Source organism: Hemiscyllium ocellatum, chromosome 12 (assembly GCF_020745735.1).
Source record: "Hemiscyllium ocellatum isolate sHemOce1 chromosome 12, sHemOce1.pat.X.cur, whole genome shotgun sequence".
Classification (NCBI taxonomy): Eukaryota; Metazoa; Chordata; class Chondrichthyes; order Orectolobiformes; family Hemiscylliidae; genus Hemiscyllium; species Hemiscyllium ocellatum.
Genome location: NC_083412.1, coordinates 7,308,251 through 7,331,714, shown reverse-complemented (window position 1 = coordinate 7,331,714; position 23,464 = coordinate 7,308,251). Strand labels below are relative to the sequence as shown.

Sequence of the window (23,464 nt, the reverse complement as noted above, 5' to 3'; positions counted from 1 at the left end):
TTGTGAGCAGCATTATCAGAGATAACTTCCAGAAACACAACATTGCTTTGTACTGGTTAATGTAATAAGACATAAGACATAGGAGTGGAAGTAAGGCCATTCGGCCCATCGAGTCCACTCCACCATTCAATCATGGCTGATGGGTATTTCAACTCCACTTACCCGCATTCTCCCTATAGCACTTAATTCCTCATGACATCAAGAATCTATCAATCTCTGCCTTGATTTCCACAGGCCCACCACTCTCTGGCTGAAGAAATGTCTCCGCATTTCTGTTCTGAATTGACCCCCTCTAATTCTAAGGCTGTGTCCACGGGTCCTAGTCTCCTCGCCTAACGGAAACAATTTCCTAGCGTCCACCCTTTCCAAGCCATGTATTATCTTGTAAGTTTCTACTAAGTCTCCCCTCAATCTTCTAAACTCCAATGAATATAATCCCAGGATCCTCGGCCGTCCCTCGTATGTTAGACCAACCATATGTTGTACAGTATTTGAAGCTGCTTAAGTCAAGTGTAATTTGTTTAAGTATTCCCTTGCCAAGTAAAGATCACATATTTGAGTACTGGATGTTCAACCAGCTGATGGTTTGTATGTTCTTGGGCGTCCTGTGCTATTTTGGTCAGCAGATGGTATTTCAATAAGACCTGCATTTGTTTTTACACAGATGGAGCATTATGACGTATGAGATAAAAATACCACCGAAACATGCCCTGGCTGTGACCCCAGAGGAGGATGCTGAGGAATCCCAAGTGAGTCTTTAGCATTGCGAAATGCACACAAGCTTTGAGTTACAGAACATCATTTTGCTCAGAACCAGAATGGGAAAGAATGAATCTGGTAAGGCTGGATTCCTGTCCTTGTGCCTTACTTCATGGACATTTGCTCCATTACAATTCATTGTTTCAAAAGTCAGGAACACTGTGGATCAGGCAGATTAAATGGGAATGAAGCTTAGGAAAATTTAGCCTAGGTTTTTGAAACTGAAAGTTTTAACTTTTTATTAATAATATTGAGAAGTATCAATGCAAAATAAGACAGAGATTCTTTCAATTGAGCTATCATAATGTTGGATTGACTTGGTATGCAATTGGTATTACAATTACTTTGGACACACAGTGAAGCTTGATAATGTATGATGTGCAAATATTAATCTGGCAGGCTGTCCTGCAGTGATTGCTTCTGCTTAAACATTGACGAATGTAAAAACCCAGCAAAGCGCCACTAAATCGGAGGAATTGGGAGGAAAGAACAAAGTGGAAGATACAAAATAAAGTGGAGGATAGGAGAAATTTAATGATAAAATGAGCAAGGTGTAATTGAATCTACTGGGAAAATTTAAATAAAGGATGTCTAGAGCATCTGTAAATGATGATGGCTGGATCGCTGAAGGGAATGAAAGCTTGAAAAATGTGGGCAGAGAGAAATGGATATACCCAATGGGTATAGACACACTGGTAGTGTTTTGGGTGAGAAGTTGAGGTCCCACCTGCCATAGAGGTGTGTTATAACATGTCCAACATGTTAAACAAAAAAAAAAATACCCAATGAGTGAGCGTCACTCTGTAGGCTATTGGCATTTTCTAATGAACCTTTTCAGAGATGCTATTTTACGCATCTGAAGCAGGTGGGACTTGAACTCAGACCTCCTGGCTTAGAGATGGGTACACTGAGACTGTACCAAAGGAGCCTCTGGGTGACATACTGATAAAGTACAAGGCAGCTGGGAACTTGTTTAACACTGACTCAGAGTGAATGAAACTACAAATTACCGCTCCACTCATGTTAAGTGCTAAGTGCAGAGTTGACTAGATAATAGAAAGATACGGACCCTCTAAATTGTCTCACTTACCAAATTTCCTGAATTAAGCATTTTGTCTTTGCTTCATTAAAATTGAGCCACCCCTTTGTGCCATTTCCTGTATACATCAGCAACAACAATGTCTGAAGCCCTGATACATTGAGAAGATCCAAGACAAACTGATTTGGAGATGCCGGTGTTGGACTGGGGTGTACAAAGTTAAAAAATCACACAACACCAGACAGACTGTGTCACCAATTTATGGAACACCTCCTTTCATTCCATAGTAGCAACACTGAACTTTCTGTTATTGGTCATGTCAATACTGGTCCCTCTGCCTTGCTCAGACTTGGATCTTTTTGTGTCCCCCATCTAATGCGATGTTCCTTTTGAAGCTAATGCTAACTTGAGGAACAGCACCTCACTATTTGACTGAGCACTTAACAGCCTTCTGGACTCACTAATGAATTCAACTATTCTGTTGAATTCAACTACTACTAACCATTTTTTTCCTGAAAGATCAATTGTAGAGGCTTATTTCTTTATTCCTTCACTCTGCAGTTGGACGACTGCTATCCAGCCATTCGCTCTTCATCCAGACAACTGTTTTGATTCTGCACCTGTCCCATTTGTACCATGAAACGTTTTGTCACATTATCACTCCTGCCATTTACCCTATCACAAGCATTCGCTTCTACTTCTCCAGACTCGTACAGACTTAAAATCCATCACGTTTCTATCTTCCTTCATTCATTTGTTAAGAAGGGCCATTGACTTGAAAGGTTTACTCCCTTTCCCTCCACAGGCATTGCCTGACCTACAGAGTATTTTCAGTGTCTGTTTTTATTTAGTTAAAAATCACACTACACCAGGCTATGGTCCAACAGATTTAATTGGAAGCACACTAGCTTTCAGACTATCACCTGATGAAGGAGCGTCGCTCCGAAAGCGAGTCTGCTTCCAATTAAATCTGTTGGACTATAACCTGGTGTTGTGTGATTTTTAACTTTGTACACCCCAGTCCAATACCGGCATCTTTTCTGAGGATAGTAGATAATGGAGTCAGGATATTTTGAATGTGCCAGACATGTTGTGCTTCTCTTAGTCATGATGAATATAATGGAAGAAAAATCTCTTCAGATGTCATCGAGCCAGATAGTCCTACAGCATGGAGACAGGCCCATTGGCCCAAATGGGGCTATGCCAACCAAAATGATCGCCCACGTGAACCCCATTTCCCTGCACTTGGCCCATATCCTTCTAAATCTTTCCTATCCATGTACTTGTCCAAATACCTTATAAATGTTGTTAATATACAAGCCTCAACCACTGGCAGCTCATTCCATCTGCATACCACCCTCTGTGTGTAAAAAAGTTGCCCCTCAGGTTCCCTTTTATTCTTTCCCCTCTAACCTGAAACTGATGCCCTCTAGTCATTGATCCATGGGTCTTATGGTCTTATACACTTCTGTAAAATCCCCCTCGCCTCAGTCTCCTACACTGTACAGAAAAGGTCCTAGCTTGTCCAACCTCTCCCTATAATTCACACCCTTGAGTCCTGGCAACATTCTTGTTTCTTCTGAATTTTTTCCAGTTTAATTACATCTTTTCCCATAGCGAGCTGACCAAAACTGCACACAATACTCAAATTGCAGCCTCACCAACGTCCTGCATAATTTCCCAACTTCCCAACTTCTATACTCAGTGCCCTGACTGATGAAGGCCAGTGTGCCAAAAGCCTTCTTCACTGCCATGTCTACCTGTGACTCCACTTTCAGAGAACCTTAAGGCCCTACCATTCACTGTGAAACTCCTACCTTGATTTGACTTTCCAAAACACAAGACCTCACACTTACCTATCACCTCTGCTGGCAGCGCATTTCAGGCACCCACCACCCTCTGTATAGAGAACTTTCCACGCGTATCTCCCTTAAACAGTTCCCCTCTTGAACTCGTGATCCCTAGTAATTGAGTTCCCTACTCTGGGGAAAAAGCTTCTTGCTAGAGACCGTGTCTATACCTCTCATGATTTTGTAGACCTCAATCAAGTCTCCCCCTCAACCTCTGTCTTTCTAATGAAAATAATTCTAATCTTCTCAACCTCTCTTCGTAGCTAGCACCTTCCACACCAGGCAACATCCTGGTGAACCTCCTCTGCACCATCTCCAAAGCACCCACATCCTTTTGGTAATGTGGCAACCAGAACTGTATGCAGTATTCCAATTCTGGCCGAACCAAAGTCCTACATAATGTGATCGGCCAACTCTTGTACTCAATACCCTGTCTGATGAAGGAAGGCATGCCGTATGTTTTCTTGACCACTCTATTGATCTGCATTGCCACCTTTAGTGTACAATGGACCTGAACACCCTGATCTTTCTGCACATCCACTTTCCCCAGGGATTTTCATTTACAATATAGTTCACTCTTGAATTGGATCTTCAAAATGCATCTCTCATTTGCCTGGATTGCACTCCATCTGTATTTCTCCACCCAACTCTCCAATCTATCTATACTCTGCTGCATTTTCTAACAGTCCCCTTCATTATCTACTACTCCACCAATCTTAGTGTCATCTGCAAACTTGCTAATTAGACCACCTATATCTTCCTCCAGATCATCCGTGCTGGACCATCCAGAGAGCCCTAGCATGGATCCCTCAGTGACCACTGGTCACAGTTCTCCATTTTGAAAAACTTGCTTCCACTAAACTTCCTTCTGTTTCCTGCTACCCAGCCTTCTACAGTGAACTCCTGTGTTGCCTTTATACCTCCAGGGATTCCCTTGATCCCAGCTGCCTGTGTACCTGAGCCATCCCTATATTTTTCTGGTCAATGCCACAATATTTTTCATCGTCCAGAGTTCCCTCTTCCAGCCAACGTTGCCCTTCACCCTCACAGGAACATACAGACTCTAGTTATCTCACATTTATCTTGTTGATTGTTTTGGCAAATCTAGTGCATCCAGGATATCTAACTTCTTTCTCTCAGTTGCAGATATCAGCCTATGAAGATTCAGTTGCTGCTCACCTCACCAAAATCCTCAACTCCGACCAGCACTCGGTTGTCATATCATCTGCCAAGTGAGTCATTTGATGTATGAAATATCTGTGTAAGAATGTTAGTCAGCTTCCTGACTCATACACATTTCCAGGGGTAGAATCAAAAGTGATTAATGTATTTGATATATCTGATCTGAAGGAAGGATTCCCCATGAAGCACCATAATTATGTGTAGTTTCTGCTTTTGAACCAGATGTGAGTAGGACAGGCAGTCCTATAATTCAACATTTGAGTTTGTGTTCTTTATTCATAATCCCTGAAGCTTTTTTTTAAAAGTCTTTTTTTTTGCTCTGACAGCATGAGTTTGATGTATTTGATTTGATTAGGGGATGGCTGGTTGGTCCCTGATTTTACTTGTGCCAAGTTAACTCTGTGTGCAAGAAAAGAATAACTTCAGGACCCACCACTTCCCAGCAAGGTGCCAGGTCAGGAGTCGGCCTTCAGCTTCTCAGACCAGTTCTGCCGATTATAGTGGTTTGGATCGTGATTTACTTGCAGTTCTTCCTTATCTATTAATATCATTTCTAATCTGTCAATCTCAAAATTTCAGCTGCCCAGTCTTAACAATTTCCTAGATGGACAGAGTTCAAGATCTCAATTGCCCTTAGTGTGAAAAGAAATACGTCACAGTTGAGTTGCCCAGCTCTAGTTTTTGAAATAATATTCCCCAGCTCTGGCTTCCCACGAGGGACAATAGTTACTCTTTGTCTATTCTGTCATATCAGTTAATCATCCTAAACACTTCAACATGATTGACCCTCAGTCTTCTACTCTGAAGGGATATAAACCAAGACTATATGATCTATCCTTACAATTTACCTCTTTTAGCCCTAGTTTAACTCTTGTGAGTTAAAAATAGGGTAAGTGTTGAGAGCAGGCTCCTGTTCATTTATTTTCAAAAGCAATTCAGCTACACATGTTTTATTTACCTGTTCGCAGGTGAAAGCACTTTGTTGCATAAGTACAATTGTGGATTTGTACAACTCTCTATTTTACAGTTCAGAAGGTGTTAAAATGATATTGCACAGTTTCAAATAATCGTTCAAATGATGGCAAATAAATTGGCAACAATTTAGGGTTTGTTTTAAACTTAATATGAGCATGCTTCTCTAGCCTTAAGCAAAATAATTTAACAAAAGCAAATCTCATTTCCTTTAGCTACGAAAGAACTGGAAGGTTTTAGAGATGCTTAGCTACAATGAGCACTGTCTAAAGGTAACATGTTGTATCAAAACAGACAAGGGAGCTGTGCCGATCTGTAATACAGAGGTTTACGTTGTGATAAAATGTTTTAATTCTACCTTTGGTTAAGAAACTTCCCTGATGCATTCAGTAAGTTACTTCAAAAATAATCTATCCAAATGAAAATATGAACCAATTCATGCTTTTCCTGAACAAATAAAGTTATTTGTCAACTTGAGCACATTGATGTGACCTCTATGTTATTAGTGTGACCATGCCTAGAGAACTTCCCCAATGGGAAGATCAGGAACTGATCAGGACTAGATGTAGGTCCATTAAATTCCATTTGGTTTATTGTTCTGAGTTTTCCACAGTGAATTTTAGGTGAAGTAATGTTCCACTGTACAAGGGATGAGTATCGCACAGAATTTATGACAAATGATTTTATGAGAACAGGCATCAGTGCAACAGATACTCATTTGCAGTGAAAGGGTAAGGGCTGTTTTAATGAAATAAAAACAAAAATTGCTGGAAAAACTCTGCAGGCCTGGCAGCATTTGTGGAGAGTGCAATGGGGTTAACGTTTTGTACGATTCTTCTTCAGAATTGAACTAGAGCCAAATTGTTTCTCTTTCCACAGATGCTACCAGACATGCTGAATTCCTCCTCCACTTTGTGTTTTTATTTTGGATCTCCAGCATTTGCAATACTTCGTTCTTTCTTGTTCTGTTTTAATGACTTGTGTGATGTCTTTTGATGTCATTGTCTTGATCATTGACAGAATGAAAACCCATTTATACAACACGGAAACAGATCCTTCAGTCTAACCTATCCATACCAACCAGATATCCTGATCTCGTCCCATTTGCCAGTATCATGGCCCATATCATTCTAAACCCTTCCTATTCATGTACATATCCAGATGCCTTTTAAATGTTCTAATTGTACCTGCCTCTATCATCTTCTTTGGTGACTTGTTCCATACACACACTATTTCTGTGTGAAAGAGTTACCCCTCAAGGTCCCTTTTAAATCTTTCCCCTTTCATCTTAAACCTATGCCTTCTAATTTTGATCTCCCCTACCTGAGGAAAAGGACGTTAGTTACTCATCCTATCTGTAACCCTCATGATCTTATAAACTTCTATGAGGTCACCTCGCAATTTTTGACACTCCAGGAAAAAAAGTCCGAGCCACTTCAGCTCACGTAAGGTCAAACCTCAATCCTGGCAACATGCTTGTGAATCTTTTCTGCACCTTTCAATTTCAACAATATCCTTCCTGTAGCAGGGAGACCAGAACTGAATGCAGTATTTTAAAAATGACTTCACCAATGTCCTGAACAGCCACAACATGACTTCCCAACTCCTACACTCAGTGCATTCACCAATTAAGGCAAATGTGCCAATGCCTTCTTCATCACCCTGTCTGCCTGCAAGTCCACTTTCAAGGAACTATGCACCTGTCTGTTAGTTTGGCAACACTCCTCAGGACCCCAGCATTAACTGTATAAGTCCTACCTTGGTTTGTCTTTCCAAAATGCAGCACCTCACATTTATGTAAATTAATCTCCATCTGCCACTTCTGAGCACATTGGCCCATCTGATCAAGGTCCCTTTGTACTCTAAGGTAACCTTCTTCACTGTCCACTACACCACCAATTTTGCTGTCACCTGCAAAGTTACTAACTATACCTCCTGTATTCCCATCCAAATCATTTATATAAATGATAAAAAGCAGTGCACTCAGCACAGATTCTTGCAACATACTGCTGGTCACAGGACTCTACCTTCTACCACCGTGCTCTATCTCCTACCTTCAAGCCAATTCTGTGTCCAATTGGCTAGCTCCCTCTGAAGTCCATATTGACAGTGTCTCCAACTTTGCCTTCTTTTGAGAAGTATTTTGTTACTTCTCAAAACACTCCATCAGTTTGGTCAGGTGTGATTTCCTAAGTGCAAAAACTTCCTGACTATCCCTAATCGATCTGTGCCTTTCCAAATACATGTAAATCCTGTCACTCAGAATCTACTCCAATAACTTATCCACCACTGACGTCAGGCTCACTAGTCTATAGTTCCCTGGCTTTTCCTTACCACCTTTCTTAAATAATGGCACTGTAACAGGTGACATGATATAGCTTTGTGAACTAGGATTAAGAAGAATTCAAAGAGATTCTGCAAATACATGAAAGACAAAAGAGTAACTAGAAAGAGAATAGGGCCCCTTCAAGATCAATAAGGCCGTCAGTTGTGAAATCACAGAAGGTTGGTGAGCTACTAAATTAGTACTTCATGTCAATATTTACTGTGAAGAAGTACAGGGAAGCTCGAGAACTCTGGCAAATAAATAAGGGTTTCTTGAAATGTGTCCATATTATAAGAGAGGATATTTTAAAATGCATAAAGATGGATAAATCCCTGGACCTGATCAGGTGTATCCTAACATTTGTGGGAAGCTGGGGAAGAGTTTGCTTGCCCCCTTGTTCAAATATTTGGATCATCAATAGCCAGGAATGAGGTGCCAGATGTAAAAATGACCTGAGGGGTAACTTTTTAACACAGAGAGTGATGCTTCAATGGAATGAGCTGCCAGAAGAAGTGATGGGGCTGGGTGCAGTTACTACATTTAAAAGGCATCTGAGTGGGTACATGAATAAGGAGGGTATAGAGGAATATAGGCCAAATGTTGGCAAATGGGACTAGGTCAGTTTAGGATATCTGGTCGGCATCTACAAGTCGGACTGTAGATGCTGTACATCTCTGTGACTCAGTGAGCCACTCTGCAATCACCTGGTACCTCACCTGTGGCTGTCAAAGATGCAAATGTCTCAGCATGGGGCCCAGCAATCTCTTCCCTCATAATTCGGCAATTCTCCAGGATTCCCAGACAGCAAGGAGGAATTAAAGATTAATTTCCAGAACAGCTTGTCAGGAAATCTTGAGAAAAAGAAATCAGTTCAGCAATTCACAATGATATTTTTACACAAAATTATTTGGATCACTTTGTTTGTTTGTTCAGGAAATATAGAAGATAGGAAGAAGGATTGTTTAACGATCAGATCTTGACTCTGATTGGCTTCATGAAGGTGCTATGCCTTGAGAATGGATGCATTAGGGACGGGATCATTGGTGATGGGAAATTAGTTAGATTTACCTCCAGACATTTTGGAGCCAGATTTGGCAACCATATTAAAGTTTACAGAACTAACGTAAATGGACCAACTTTCATATGTTGTCTGTTAGAATCCTGTGCGAGACTGTGAAGGACTTCGTTGCCAAAGTTGGCAAATCATATGAAAAGACCAACGAAAATACAGAAGAGAGTGAAACACTGGCCAATAAAGTAAGAGTTAAGATGTTTTATTTTGAGCCACTTTGACTGTTGTGGATTGGCAGAATGCATTCCGATACAGAAGTATAAAATTCTGATTGGCGTTCTTCACTGTGTCAAAAGATCTTAGAAAGATCCTTGAGGCCATGGTGCGGGGTGTAACAAAGGAGTATCTTTTGTGTGTGATATACTCAAATACAGCTCCATTTACACTCTCTTAGCTCATCATTATTTTGGAGAAATATTTTAGAGACACTCTCCAGTGTCCTGGTTGGCATTTATCCCTCAACCATCAGATCACACACCAACAAACATATTTAATGGCTACCTATTACATTGCTGACCACAGACTTTGTTCAGAACAAATTGGCTAATGCATTTCCGAATTAAGCTTCAAAGTGTCGTGTTGTTGGTACATTTCTTTGGGACGTCTCTCCCCCAACCCCGATGATGTGCCTTGCTTTGTATTCTAAATGCCTATTTCAGTCATATTATATCCTTTATTTTGAAAAAAGTTCATATCTGCTTAAAAATAGCATGAACAATATGTTAAGTGACCAGGCAGGCAGTTTAGTAATTCCATATTACATTACTAATTACATTATATATGATTGAAATGATAGATTTATGAGATGTTGTGATGGTCGGAAACATGAAAAAGTATGCAAATCATAATTAAGACATACCATAATATGGAACCCTTTCCATAACATTCTGGAGCAGGAATCCAATGTGTAAAATTTATTCTGGTACACCATAATTGACAAATGTAGGCATAAACCTGATCAAAGAAGATTTTTCCTGAGTGACAATGATTTGCATTTTTTATTTCTTTTTGTAATGTGAGCATCTCTGGCCAGCATTTATTGCCCATCCCTAACTGCCCTTCAGAAGGTGTTGCTGAACTCTCTTCTTAAACTGCTGCTGTCCATTGAGTGTAAAGATCCCCACGTGCTGTTAAGAAGGGAATTCCAGGGTTGTAACCCAGTGGCTCTGAAGGAACAGCGATATATTTCCAATTCAGGATGTGGCTTGGAGAGGACCACTGCAGGTGGTAGTGTTCCAATGTATCTGCCACCCTTATTCTTCTAGTTGGTAGAGGTCATGTGTTTGGAAGATGCTGATGATGGAGCCCTGATGAAATTCTGCAGTGCATCATACACAATTGTGCCATTGTGGTGGTGATGGGAATGAATGATGAATGTGGTGGATGGTGTGCCAGTCAAGTCGGCTGCTTTATTCTGGATTGTGTCAAGCTTCTTGAATGTTTTTGGAGCTGCACCTATCCAGGCTTTGGAAATCATGAGTGAGTTATTAATAAAGCACAAATGTTTAATGCCTTTCTTCAAGAAAGTTGAAAGACAGAGTGCGAGAAACTGTAGGGCAGTTTGTCTAAAATTGGTCATTGAAAAAATTGCTAAAATCCATTATTAGAGAGGTTGTATCAGGATGTTTAAAGAACTACAGTACAATTCGACAGAGTTAGCGTGATTTTAACACAGGGAAATCTGCGAAGATATCACAAGTGCGTAGGTAAAGGTGAGCAAGTAGATGTGATAGTTTTGGATTTCCAAAACAGAGTGATTACTTCAAATGCAAAAGTGGCCAACAAAATGGCTGGTGGTATACACACAGACAGGGACTGGTGAGGTTAACTGGCTGAAACACGTTTCTCTGCACACGTGCAGTGAAGTTAGTACCAATGCATGAGCAGACTGCCCCACCTTCATTCCACTTGTGAGACCACAACCACAGTTAAGTCAGTATGAGATTAAAACAGTTTTCATTATTTTGGATCCATTTTATTGTTCTCGCAGGATGAGCATTATCACGTTACTGGAAAAAAATTACATCCAAGTTCCAGTGAAATCTCACATGGGTGCACGTGTTTCTGTATATGCGTACACATTACTTTACCCAGTGATGATTTTGCAATAAGCACAGCCTTTCCAAAAAGCTTTTAATTAGGAGCTTTGTAAAAGGTTACACTAGGAGAAAGTGAGGACTGCAGATGCTGGAGATCAGAGCTGAAAAATGTGTTGCTGGAAAAGTGCAGCAGGTCAGGCAGCATCCAAGGAACAGGAGAATCGACGTTTCAGGCATAAGCATAAAAAAATTCCTGAAGAAGGGCTTATGCCCGAAACGTCGATTCTCTTGCTCCTTGGATGCTGCCTGACCTGCTGCACTTTTCCAGCAACACATTTTTCAAAAGGTTACACTACAAGAGCTTCTGATATTTTGGTGGGGTAGGGGGAAGGGGTTATCCACAGGCATGGATAGAGGATTGGCTGATGTACAGGAATCAAATAATTGGGATAAAAGAGATAATTAGCAAACTGTAACAAATGAAATGAGGCAGGGATTGGTGCTGAAGGTACAAATAGAGCACGTTTGGAACTGGTGGTTCAGCCCACCATGTCTGCACCAATCGTGATGCCATAAATTCATTCCATATACTAGGCCATGTTTTGTATCCCTTTATTCCCTACCTGTTCATGTGTCTGTCAAAATGCCTCTTAAAACTTTGCCATTTTATCTGCTACCCCTACCTCCCAGGTAGCACATTCCAGGTGCGTACTACACTCTGCCTAAAAAAAGCCTGCCTCGCACATATTCTCTCAGTTTTCCCCCACTCACTTTAAACCTATGCCTCTAGTGTTTGACATTTCCACCCAGGGAAAAAGATTCTGTCTCTGAATAACATTCTACTCTTTCCATGCTTCTCTTAATTTTATATACTTCTATCAGGTCACCCCTCAGCCTCTGGCACTCTGTATTTGGAAAATCAATCCAGGTTTGTCCACCCTCTCCTTAAGCTACGAACATGGACCACTATTTCCCTGTGTATATCAGTGCTCCTAAAGGTCTTGCTATTTCCTGCATATTTTCCTCTTGGTTTTGTCCTCCCAAAATGCATCACCTCACACTTGGCTGGATTAAACTCCATGTGCCATTTTTCCACCCAACTTTCCAAGTACAGAGGAACCTCAATTACCTGAAAGATACGGATGGGCAATATTTCGTTCAGTTAATTGAATTCCGGATAATCAAATTCCAGATAACATAGTTTAGCCGAGCTTTGGGACCTTGCGATCTTGTTGGATAATCCGAGATTTGGATAATCGAATACCGGATAATTGAGGGCCCTCTGTATCTGTATCTTGCTGTGTGAATCCTTTGATATCCTTCCTTGCTATCTGTAACTCCACCAATTTTTGAGTCATCTGCAAACTTACCTATCAGACCACTAACATTTTCATCCAAATAATTGTATATATTACAAACAATAGAGGTCCCAGCACTGATTCTTGTAGGACACCACAGGCCACAGACCTCCAGTCAGAAAAACACCCCTCCACAACTACCCTATATCTTATATGACCAATCCAATTTTATATCCAATTTACTAAGTTACTGTGGATCCCATGTAACTTAATCTTCTGGAGCAGCCTATGAGGGACCTTGTCAGAAGCTTTATTAAAGTCCTTGTAGACAACATCCACCACCCTACCCTCACCAATCACCTTTGTCACTTCTTCAAAAAACTCAATCAAATTTGTGAGATAGCCATGCTGTCTAACCTTAATAATTCTATTATTTTCTAAATGTGAGCAAATCCGATCCCTAAGAATCTTCTCCAATATTTTCTGTGCTCCGGTTTCCTCCCACAGTCCAAAGAAGTACAAGTTAGGTGAATTGGCTGTGCTAAATTGCCCATAGTGATATATGCATTAGTAGGGGAATGGGTCTGGGCGGATTGCTCTTCGGAGGGTTGGTGTGGACTTGTTGGGCCGAACGGCCTGTTTCCGCACTGTAGGGAATCTAATATAATCTAATCAAACCATACAATGTGCATTAGGGTAATAGAACAGAAAAAGGAGTACAGTGTTACAGGCTGCAGAGAAGATGGACAAAGAGCAAGATCGACAGTAAATTTAAATTTTGAGCAGTCCATTCAGAAGTCTAATAAGACCAGAGAAGAAGCTGTTATTGAAAAAAACTGAAAGAATTGCAGGTGCTGGAAATCGGAAACAAACAGAGAAATTGCTGGAAAAGTTCAGCAGGTCCAGCAGCATTGTGGAGAGAAATCAGAGTTAATGTTTTTGGTGCAGCGACCCTTCCTCAGAACAGAGCTGTTCTTGAATCTGTTGGTATGTGTGTTTAAGCTTTTGTATCTTCTGCCCAATGGTAGCGATTGGAAGAAATTATAACCCGGGGGTGGGGTGGGTCTTTGATTATCTTGGCTGCCTTCTCCAGGCAGCGAGAAGTATAGATGGAGTCAGTGGATGGAAGGTTGGCTTGTGTGATGGAGTGGGTTGTGTTCACAACTTTCTGTGGTTTCTTATTGTCCTGGACAAAGCAGTTGCTGTTCAAAGCCATAATGCACCCAATAGATTGCTTTCTATGGTGCATCTTAAGTCACTTAATAAAATTCAATGCTAAGCTACATAAGGAGACAATATGACATTGGTCAAAGAGTTGTGTCTTAGAAGCTTCTTAATGTAGATAGCGGCAGTGTTTTCAGTGGGGAATTCCGGAGTTTTGGGTTTTATTGAAGATAGAGTTATCAATGCTGAGACAAAGGAAATTGCAAGAGTCTTGGAGGTTGTCTAGCTGAAGGAAGTGATAGATACAGGGATGGCTGAGGTTAGAGTGTAATTTGAGAATCTGCTTTTCTCTTCTGGCCAAACTACCACTTTGTAATTACTGCTCTCAATAACAGGACAATGTCTTAAAATCAGCTGAAGATTTCTTCAAGCAATATTTATTTCCAGGCAACATCAGGAAAATAATTGTTGTGATCTGGAATGCAGTACCAGAAAATGTGGCAAACGCAAATTTAATTGTCATTTTCAAAAGGGAGAAATTGGCAATGTATAGGAAAAGGAAAAATTGGCACGTATCTGTGGAAAGAGTGGGGTATTAGGACCAATTGGATAACTCCTTCAAAGAGGCAACATGGGCCCTTTTTCTGTGTGGAATAATTGGGGACCAACAAAAAACTGGAAGAAAAAACATTAGAAAATGCTAAAAGCTAACTCAATTGACAAAGTAGTAAGAGCGAACACAATTGTACTCTGAAAAGAAATTTGGATGGTGCATGAAAATCAACACAAAATTTATGTCTATTCAGTTCGTGGTGAGGTTGAAAACTGACAATGATGCAATTATCAATGGAAATAAGAAAACGATAGGTATGTTAAAAGTTACTTTGCTTCAAAAAAGATTAACATGCCTGACATCCTAAAGAAATTACCTCTGAACCAGGAATTGGAATTCATCAAAATTAATTCAAGCAATAAAGATTTTTTTTTAAATGGCACAAAAGCATGTCAAATCCCAAGGATTATTTGTAGAAATTGCTGAAGAAACTCAACAGATCTGTCAGTATTTATGGAGACAAAGCAGAGTTAATGTTTTGAGTCTACTTATCCTTCTTCAGAGCTGGTTTATTTACTCTTGGACCAGATAGTTTCCCTTGCAAGGCTTTTATTGAAATATGAAAATATTATGCCAAAGTACAATCTTTCAAAGTTGCCTGAGTTCAGGAACTCCATCCCCACCACTTTTGAATGAGGAAATGGTGCATGTAACTCTAATATTTTTTTAAAAAGTGAGACATTTTGAGTTTAAAAAGTGATTGGATTAACATTTCGAGATGTTCCAGGGAACAGTTTGAGCTGATACACAGAAACCATTTCCACTTACAGCGAAGTTTGAGAGCTTAGGGGGAGAACAGTGTCAGAATTAGAGCTAGACTCCTCAATAGTAAGGCTAGGAAAGACCTTTTTCAAAAGTACATCAACTATTTAATTTTACATCTGGTCTTTTTATCCCATAATATGAAGAACATGAGACAAAGACCAGATAAAGAAAATCCTTGTTCCTCCGCTTCTAGGCAGATTGAGTGAATGAACCAGACAGTAGGCATTTTGTCAGCTTGAGTGCCTAGCAAACTTTGAAGCTCCCAGGGGTTTTGCCAGTTGGCTTTAACTTACTCACTTGGGGGTGACTGTTGATCTATCACCCAGGCAAGTTGGGAATTAACAGCTAAAACAATGATAAACAAAACACAAAGGTACTTTCTGTGTGAGAAATACCTTAAAGTTCCTTAGTCATTGATAAATAGAACTACCGAGCCTGATTGCGGGAGCACCTTTACCACAAAAACAACACTGGTTCGAGGAGAAAGATCAACATCACCTCGGGACAAAGCTTAAATTTTGGCCTGGCCATACTGCTGTATCCAGAGGACAATTTTTTTTGAAAATAAATTGCTGACTGATCGCACTTTGCAACTTATTAATTAGACGTCAGTGAAATGTTGTACCCAAACATAGTTCTGCACAAGCTGAACTGCCTATGTCACATAAAAAACAAGGCAAATTATCTGCTTTCGCTGATAGAGATAGCTAGAACACCAGGACGATCCACAACTTAAAAGGTCCAGTGGGATCTTTGTGTTAAGCAAACAGGCAGATTAAGTTTAGGTTTGGCATCTTTTCCAAAAGACAGCATTTCTTCCATTGCAGCACTTGTTCAGTTCTGTACAGTGAGGAGAACGTAGATTATGGTGTCGAGTCTTGGAAGGGGCCATGATATGAGGAAAGTGTGCAAGCTACTGAGACATGACTTGTAGTAGCAGAGTCTCTCTTGATTGGAATGCAGATTGTAGAATTAGGTGTTTGAACAAAAGAGCTGGTGCACTGATCTCTGCATCCCATTCAATACTTCCCAATTTCTTCAGACAAAACCTTCTATCCCTTGCAGTGGAAATTTCACACTTTCTAAAACCTGCCCTACAATCTGCTGTGAAATTGAAAACAACATTGGCAATAAAATATTTGATTTAGGCTTTCCACAAAGCCTGGCTAGAAATGTTGTCATTCCCCAGAGTTAGACATTAAACAGTTTGGTCACTGAAATGTGACGTACAAGTTGAACAGTTTCAGAATTCTGGGCAAACAGCTGGGAGCCACAGCACAAATATTTTATTCTTTGTTTTTGCAATTAATTTACTTGGTACAGAATGCAGCAAAAGTGCATTACATTTTTTAAAGTTGAAGCCAAAGTGATGTCCCCTCAACATATTTATGATCAATCAGCCTCTGTCGGTTGGTAAACAAATTGTTCCTGAGGAAGAATTTGTCAAACCTCTTTATAGTCAGAAAAGAGAGAAAAGGGCCAGAAGAATTTTGATCCAGCAATGCACTTCAGTTTGATTTATGTTATCACGTTCATAAGCAGCTATCTTAGCCCACAGTCCTCTGTGATTTCTTAGTGGAATCATTTCTGATACTTGGTTTGCTCGGTATCATGAGATTACTTAAGAAATGGAATAAACAAAATGAATATTGCCGGCGGTGGGCCATCCTCCCACAGCCAGGAGGGTCCATCTTTCAATCTCCAACTGGGGCTCTGTTGACTCATTCTGGCCTGACTACGGTATTAATAGAGATCTGATCAGGGCAGAAGTGGCTGAAGCTACCAGGTATGAATTCAGGGCTGTAAGAGGCTCCGAAGAGCCCAGTTTCATTTACCACATAGTCCCTGTCAGAACCAGGTAATTGCTCATGTGACTGGATTGTGCCCACAAACAGCCGTAGGAATCGATCAGCCTCCTGGCTGGCTGACTCTTCAATCTACTGTCCATTGATGTAGTGACACCGTTCAGCCCAAGGTTTTGAATGCAGCCCCATCTGGAATTTGGGCACTGTGCTCAGCACTGCTCCTGTTGAAATAACTGAAAGGTATTGTGCAGATTTTGTGCAAGTGAAGGGCAAGTTGAAAAGCAGTTTCACCATTAATCCCATACTGGAGCTTTATCATAGGCATTTGCTCCATGCCTTCCTTGTCCCTCACAGTCTCCCAGAAGGGACAATAAAACTTTGGGTCATTAAAGGCAAAATGGTAACTTTAAGCCTCACTTCAGCACATCATCTTGTTGACACTTTGTTGTTGGGACACTGATAGGAAGCACCTAGGAGCATTATACAATGTTGAAGGTGCTATCGAAAATCATGGTGGGGTTTGTGGCTGCTGCCTTTATACATGAAGTCAGCTACTGTAAAAGTAACCTGAAACTATAGAGTCTGTCATTACAGCCTGACACCATTTATTGCATTCCCTCGCCAGTGCTCAGTGCTAAATGAGAAGCTGGACTCGCTGCTGCAGGCTCTGAGTGATGAATCGCAGACCGTGACCAGCCACCACTGCACGACACCGCCCATTGCAGAGGAGGAAGGAGAAGAAGAGGAATTTAGTGAGGAGTCCTCATCTGAGAGCAAGGAGCAAGCACTGGAAATGATCTCAGCTAGGTCTTCCACGCAAACGTTCTACAAACCAAGGGAACAGCTTATGCTTCGGGCAAATAGTCTGAAGAAAGCAGTGAGGCAGATCATCGAACAAGCAGAGAAAGGTACAGCCTGCTGAAGCCCCTGCATGCTTTCCAGTTACTTGTTTGCTGTCCATTTATCCAAACAGCAAGGTTATATTTTGCAAGTTACAGAAATAAGAGTTTCCTTTGTCTTTGGAAATAACGAAGAACTAATTAATGTCAAGTTGACTGACCGATGCAGTCAATATTCAGATATCTTCAGTGTGAATGCTATTTCATCAGCCAATGCAACTTGCTTTATTTTAATTTGTGTCTTTTATGAAATAAACATGAATAGAGAGCACAATATTGCAAAAAGCTGAGAGGAGAATAGTAAATGTGCAGGATTAAAAATATAAAAGACGAAAGCAAAGAGAGAGTATGAGAAAATATTGGTTAGTGAAATCAAAGAAACCCTAAAGATGTTTTATAAAAAGCATGCAGATAATGAAGGAATTTGTAGGGTTGGTTAGAAAACATAAGAGTAACATAGGAGTGGTAGAAGAATTGGGCATGGTTCTCAATGAATACTCAGTGTCTGCCTTCATGAATAAAGGAACCATGAAGATATTGCAGTTCAGAACATAGGAAATAGGAATAGAAGTCATCTGTTTAGACTATCATTGTTCATTGTTCAGCTGGATCAGGACGGATATTCTAATATCAATGCAAATTTCCCATGCTATCCCTATATCCCTTAAAGTCGTTAATATCTAGGGCGACATGATGGCTCAGTAGGGTGGCATGGTTGCTCGGTGGTTAGCACTGCTGCCTCACAGCGCCAGGGACCCAGGTTCGATTCCAGCCTCGGCCAACTGTCTGTGTGGAAATGGCATGTTTACCCTGCGTCTGCTCCGGTTTCCCCTCACAATCCGAAGATGTGCAGGTTAGGTGAATTGGCCATGCTAAATTGCCCTTAGTGTTCAAGGATGTGCAGGTTAGGTGCATTAGTCAGGGATAAATATAGGGTCTAGGTGGGTTACTCTTTGGACTGTCAGTGTGGATTTGTTGAGCCGAAGGGCCTGTTTTCACACACTAGGGATTCTATCCTACCTAGAAATCTATTGAAAAATTGAGGAGAAGGAGATGAAATAGTAGATGGGATTAAAAAAAGCAGAAGACGAAATATTGAGAGGTTTAGCATATTTTGGAAATGGATATGTTGCCAGGCTTGGACTAAATGTATTCCAGGCTATTAAGGAACATTTAGCCCTTGAGGCGATTCATTCCTTGAGATCATGACTTTATCCATTGCCCAACTTCAAGTATTCATCTTTGGTCCTATCCCTTAATATTTTTGGACAACAAAAAAAGTCAGTCAGTTTTGAATTTAAGCACTACAACTGATCCAGGATAAATTTCCTTCCAAAAGAAAGTTCCTTCTGTGAAGGGGGGTATTTCCTAATTTCAGTTTCTGAAATGTCTCCCTCTCATTTTGAATGTTGAGTGAAGTCAGAGCAGAAATTGCTCATGTTCTGGCTCCCATTTTCCATCCTCTCAGGTTATACATGCGGTGCAAGAGGAGTGCTAAAATCGAACCATTGCTTGAAAGGGGTCAACCAACTTAGTGCACATATATCGATAGGAAGAACACTTTGGATCCATCAAGGACAATCTCTGTGGAAATGTTAAAGGAACATTGCGCCTATTCATTTTTATTTTGAGTAGTTAACAAGACTATTGATGGAAGTAGTGTGTTTGATGGCGTCCACATGAAATTCAACATGCCTTGTGAGAAATCCCAAACAGCAAAAGTGGTTCAAAAGTAGAAACTCCTGACATATGTGGGAAAGTAGAAAGGTGGATGCAAACTTGTCTCAATGGCATCGTCAGGTGTTTATAGCTGGAAGACTGTTTACAGTGGGATTCCACAGGGTTCAGTACTGGCTCCTTTGTTGTTTGTGGTGTATATGAACAAGTTGGACTTAGATGCAGGGAATGTGATTAAGACTTTGCAAATGGTTAATAGTGAGGAAGAAAATTACTGACTGCAGAGTGTTGGATACATCAATTGGATATCATGTGGATAGAAAAGTTGCATTTACAGTTTATTTAAGAAGAACATGCAATTAAAGGAATTGTACAATAAATTGCTGAGACATGGAGGAACAGAGGGACTTGCAAGTATACATCCATAGATTCCTGATGGTAGCTTGATAAATCATTAAGGTGGTTCAGTAAACATCCAGATATTTTATTAGTTAAAGATTAGAATATAAGAGCAGGGAGATTATGCTGCTGCTGAGCTTTGACAAAGGGTCCGTTAGACTTGAAACGTCAGCTCTTTTCTCTCCTTACAGATGCTGCCAGACCTGTTGAGATTTTCCAGCATTTTCTCTTTTGGTTATGCTGGAGTTGGAATACCAGTTTTGACCATGACAGTAATATTATAAACTGTTCTAGTAACTGTGTTACAGGACGTACATTGGTACAAGAGAGGGTACAGGGCAGATTACAAGGTGGCTGCCAGAAATGCAGGATTTAGCTATAAGGAAAGGTTGGAGTCTTTGGAACAGAGACAACGGAGAGTTTTTGAGGTGTGTAAAATATCGAGGGGATCTAGGATAGACTGTAAGGATCTTATTCCCATGGCAGAGAGGTTCTATGTCGATTGATCAATTGGGAAAAAAAGATTAAAGGGAGTTGACAATTTCATTCCACGCAGAAGAGTGGTGATGATCAGTTGGGAGAGAATGTTTTTAACATACGGCACATGACACTTCCTCAGTGAGGCTACACAAGCTAATAGAAAAAAAGACACAAGTATGTTTCTCCCTTACTACTTGAAAGGGTCACAGAGGCCGAACTCCCACCATACTTAAAACATGATTGCATACTATGTACAACACAGAAACAGGCCATTCAGCCCAATCAGTCCATATCTGTGTATAGACTCCTACTGTCTTTCTTTATTAAATTTACCATCATAGCTCTCTCTTCAATTCTCCCTTATGCTTGTTTAGCTTCTCCTTAAATACAAAAATGTTATTCAACCACTTGCTGTGATGCTAAGTTCTGCAATAACATTCTTTGGGAAAGAAGTTTCTTCTGAATTCCTTGGAGAATTTCTTGATGCTTATTTTATATTGATGGCTTCTATGCTCTTCCTCAGAAGAATAAACATTCTTTCCAAATCCACTCAATCAAAATCTTCTATAATTTCAAAACCTGCTACGACACCCATGAATCAAAGTTTTTCCAGAGGAAAGAGTCCCACCTTATCAATCCTTCCTTGATTTGTAAATCACCCATTTCTGGCATCCAACCTGTAAATCTACTCTGCACACTCTCCAGAGCCTCTGTATAATAGGGCAACGTGAACCACACATGGTTCGGTACACGTCAGTTTATCCCTGTCACCATAATGTCTGGTGATTGCTTTGTTGTTTTATGGCCTTAGTAAATTGTGACACAACCTTTAGTGATTGATTTCAAGATCCCTCAGTTTCCCGAACCACTGAAACTCTCACCTTCAAGTAATGTGATCCCCTTACCAATATGTACCACCACATACTTAGCTGCCTCAAACTTGATTTATCAATTATTTGCCCAGAAGGACCAGGGAGGGAGGGAGGAGTTAAGGGGTGAGAGTTAGAGGTGAGAGGGGTGAGCAGGAGGGTGGACAAATTGTGGCCAAGGGGGTGGATTGGGAGAGAGAAGAGGTGAATGGGCTGGTCGCAGAGGTGGAGCAGAGGGCAAGGGAGAGGGCCGGAGATAGAATGTTGAACAGGGTTGAAGGGGGCAAGTGGACGTTAAGTGCAATGAGTTAGGGGGAAGTTTTAGGACCCACTAGGTTCAAAGCAGTCATGGAGTTATGCATATTACAATGGCAGATGAGGAATGTTTATTATTATATGTTACCATTCAGCGCACTATTTTTCAGGAACACATTGAGGTGCTAAATTCAGGTTGATGTCAGAAATGGCTGTACAATAATGCAGGGAATCCAGTTCCACTTCAGGAGTCAACTTGAGCAGCATCATATATTCCCAAATAAAGCAAATAACCTCCCGAAGCATATGAGGAGCTGTCTTCACAATGTTGTCATTTCTGCAGCATCCTCCCTGAGCTCTCCATTCCCCAGCATGTAGACTTCATGTTAGAAAATTTAATGTATTTCTTTCACGGGCTTGCAATATAGCTTTTATACAGTATACCGCTTTTTCCCATGCTCTTTGACTCCGTGCTACTAGTTTGGCACTTTTATACTTCTATTTCAACAGAAAATATAAACCAATCTGGATTCACTTCCAGGCAAATAAAGTTGAAAGGTAGAGATATTCTATATTCAACTTGTTTCGAACCTTTGCAAAACCACACTATTTGGATTTCTGTTTTACATCAGGCATAGAGAAGTCCTGGTGAAAGTAAAATAAAGAATTACAAAGATGATATCAGACTGAAAGGTTATTACTATCAGGAGAGATTGAAGTGGCTGTGACATTTTTCCAGAGAAGATAGGTACTCCACATTATAAGAGTGGTGAACAGAGCTGACATTAGGAAGAGCTTGGAGATAGTGAGGATTGCAGCCGCTGGAAAGTCAGATTCAATAAAATGTGGAGCTGGAACAAGCACAGCAGGCCAAGCAGCATCAAAGGAGCAGGAGAGTCACAAGCAAATTCAAGGAAGAACACCTCATGGTCCACCTCGGTAGCTTACAACCTTATGGCCTCAACATATGATTCACCAGCTTCCAAACCTCCTCACTCCCATCTCATCCCAGGTCCAGACCTCCTCCTCCACCCTGTCCCCTAGAGCTGACTTAACCTGTCCATCTTCCTTCCCATCTATCCGCTCCACCCTTCCCATTGACCAATCTCAATCATCTCCTACCTGCATCCACCTATTATCATCCCACCTACTATTCCCCCAGCCCCATCCTCTCCCTCTATTTCTCAGCCTCTTTCTGCCTCCCCATTTCTGATAAAGGGTCCTGTCCATAACGTCGACTCCTCTGCTCCTCTGATACTGCTTGACCTGCTGTCCTTTTTCCAGCTCGACCTTGGGAAGATAGTCCCACTTAAGGCAGGTTGAAACCTAGAGGTCATGAACAGAAAATTAATTCAGTAAGGAAATTGGAAGGAAGTTCTTCACCCAGAGGGTGTTATGACTTTTGAATGGCATAGATAAATTGAAAGGAAAATTATACACCAAATGTGCTCAAGAGCAAGAAGAATGGGGTGATACTTGCTCAAATTAGATCTGCTGGGAAGTGCTTCATAGAGAGCACTGAGGTAATGGAACTGAATGTGCAGTTACTGACTGCTGATGACATAGAGACAGAGACAGATGGGAAGGTAAGTTGTACAAGTTTGCAAAGGGATATAGTCAGTTTAAACAAATGAGCAAAAATGTGGCAGAGGTAGCATAATATGGGAAAATGTGAACTTGTCCACTTTGGCAGGAAGAACAGAAATGCGGCATATTATTTAAATGGAGTGCCATTGCAGAACTCTGTGGTTCAGAGGAAGCTGGGTCTGCTTGCTGGTACGTGATGTGCAGAGTTAGTATTCAGATAGAGTGATTAGGAATGCAAATGGAATGTTGGCCTTTATTACAAGGAGGGTGGTATAAAAGTAGGAAAATGGTGCCACAGTTGCACAGGGTCTTGGTGAGATCCTTACTTACCTTGGAATAAATATAATGATATTAGGAGGAGCTCAGAGAAAGTCCAGTTGAATGATTGTAGATGAAATAATGTCATCTTATGAA

At 40.8% G+C, this 23,464-nt stretch overlaps 1 protein-coding gene across 4 annotated transcripts in view; it reads left to right on the top strand.

Annotated features, from left to right (window-relative positions):
* Positions 1-23,464, top strand: part of dgkh (diacylglycerol kinase, eta) — a 570,460-nt gene that overhangs the window by 425,100 nt on the left and 121,896 nt on the right. For all 4 annotated transcript variants that reach the window (XM_060832853.1, XM_060832854.1, XM_060832851.1 and 1 more), the window contains 4 exons: positions 665-749; positions 4,789-4,880; positions 9,286-9,385; positions 17,510-17,792. In XM_060832853.1, coding sequence (XP_060688836.1) covers positions 665-749; positions 4,789-4,880; positions 9,286-9,385; positions 17,510-17,792 — 560 coding nt within the window. The remainder of the gene's footprint in view (positions 1-664; positions 750-4,788; positions 4,881-9,285; positions 9,386-17,509; positions 17,793-23,464) is intronic.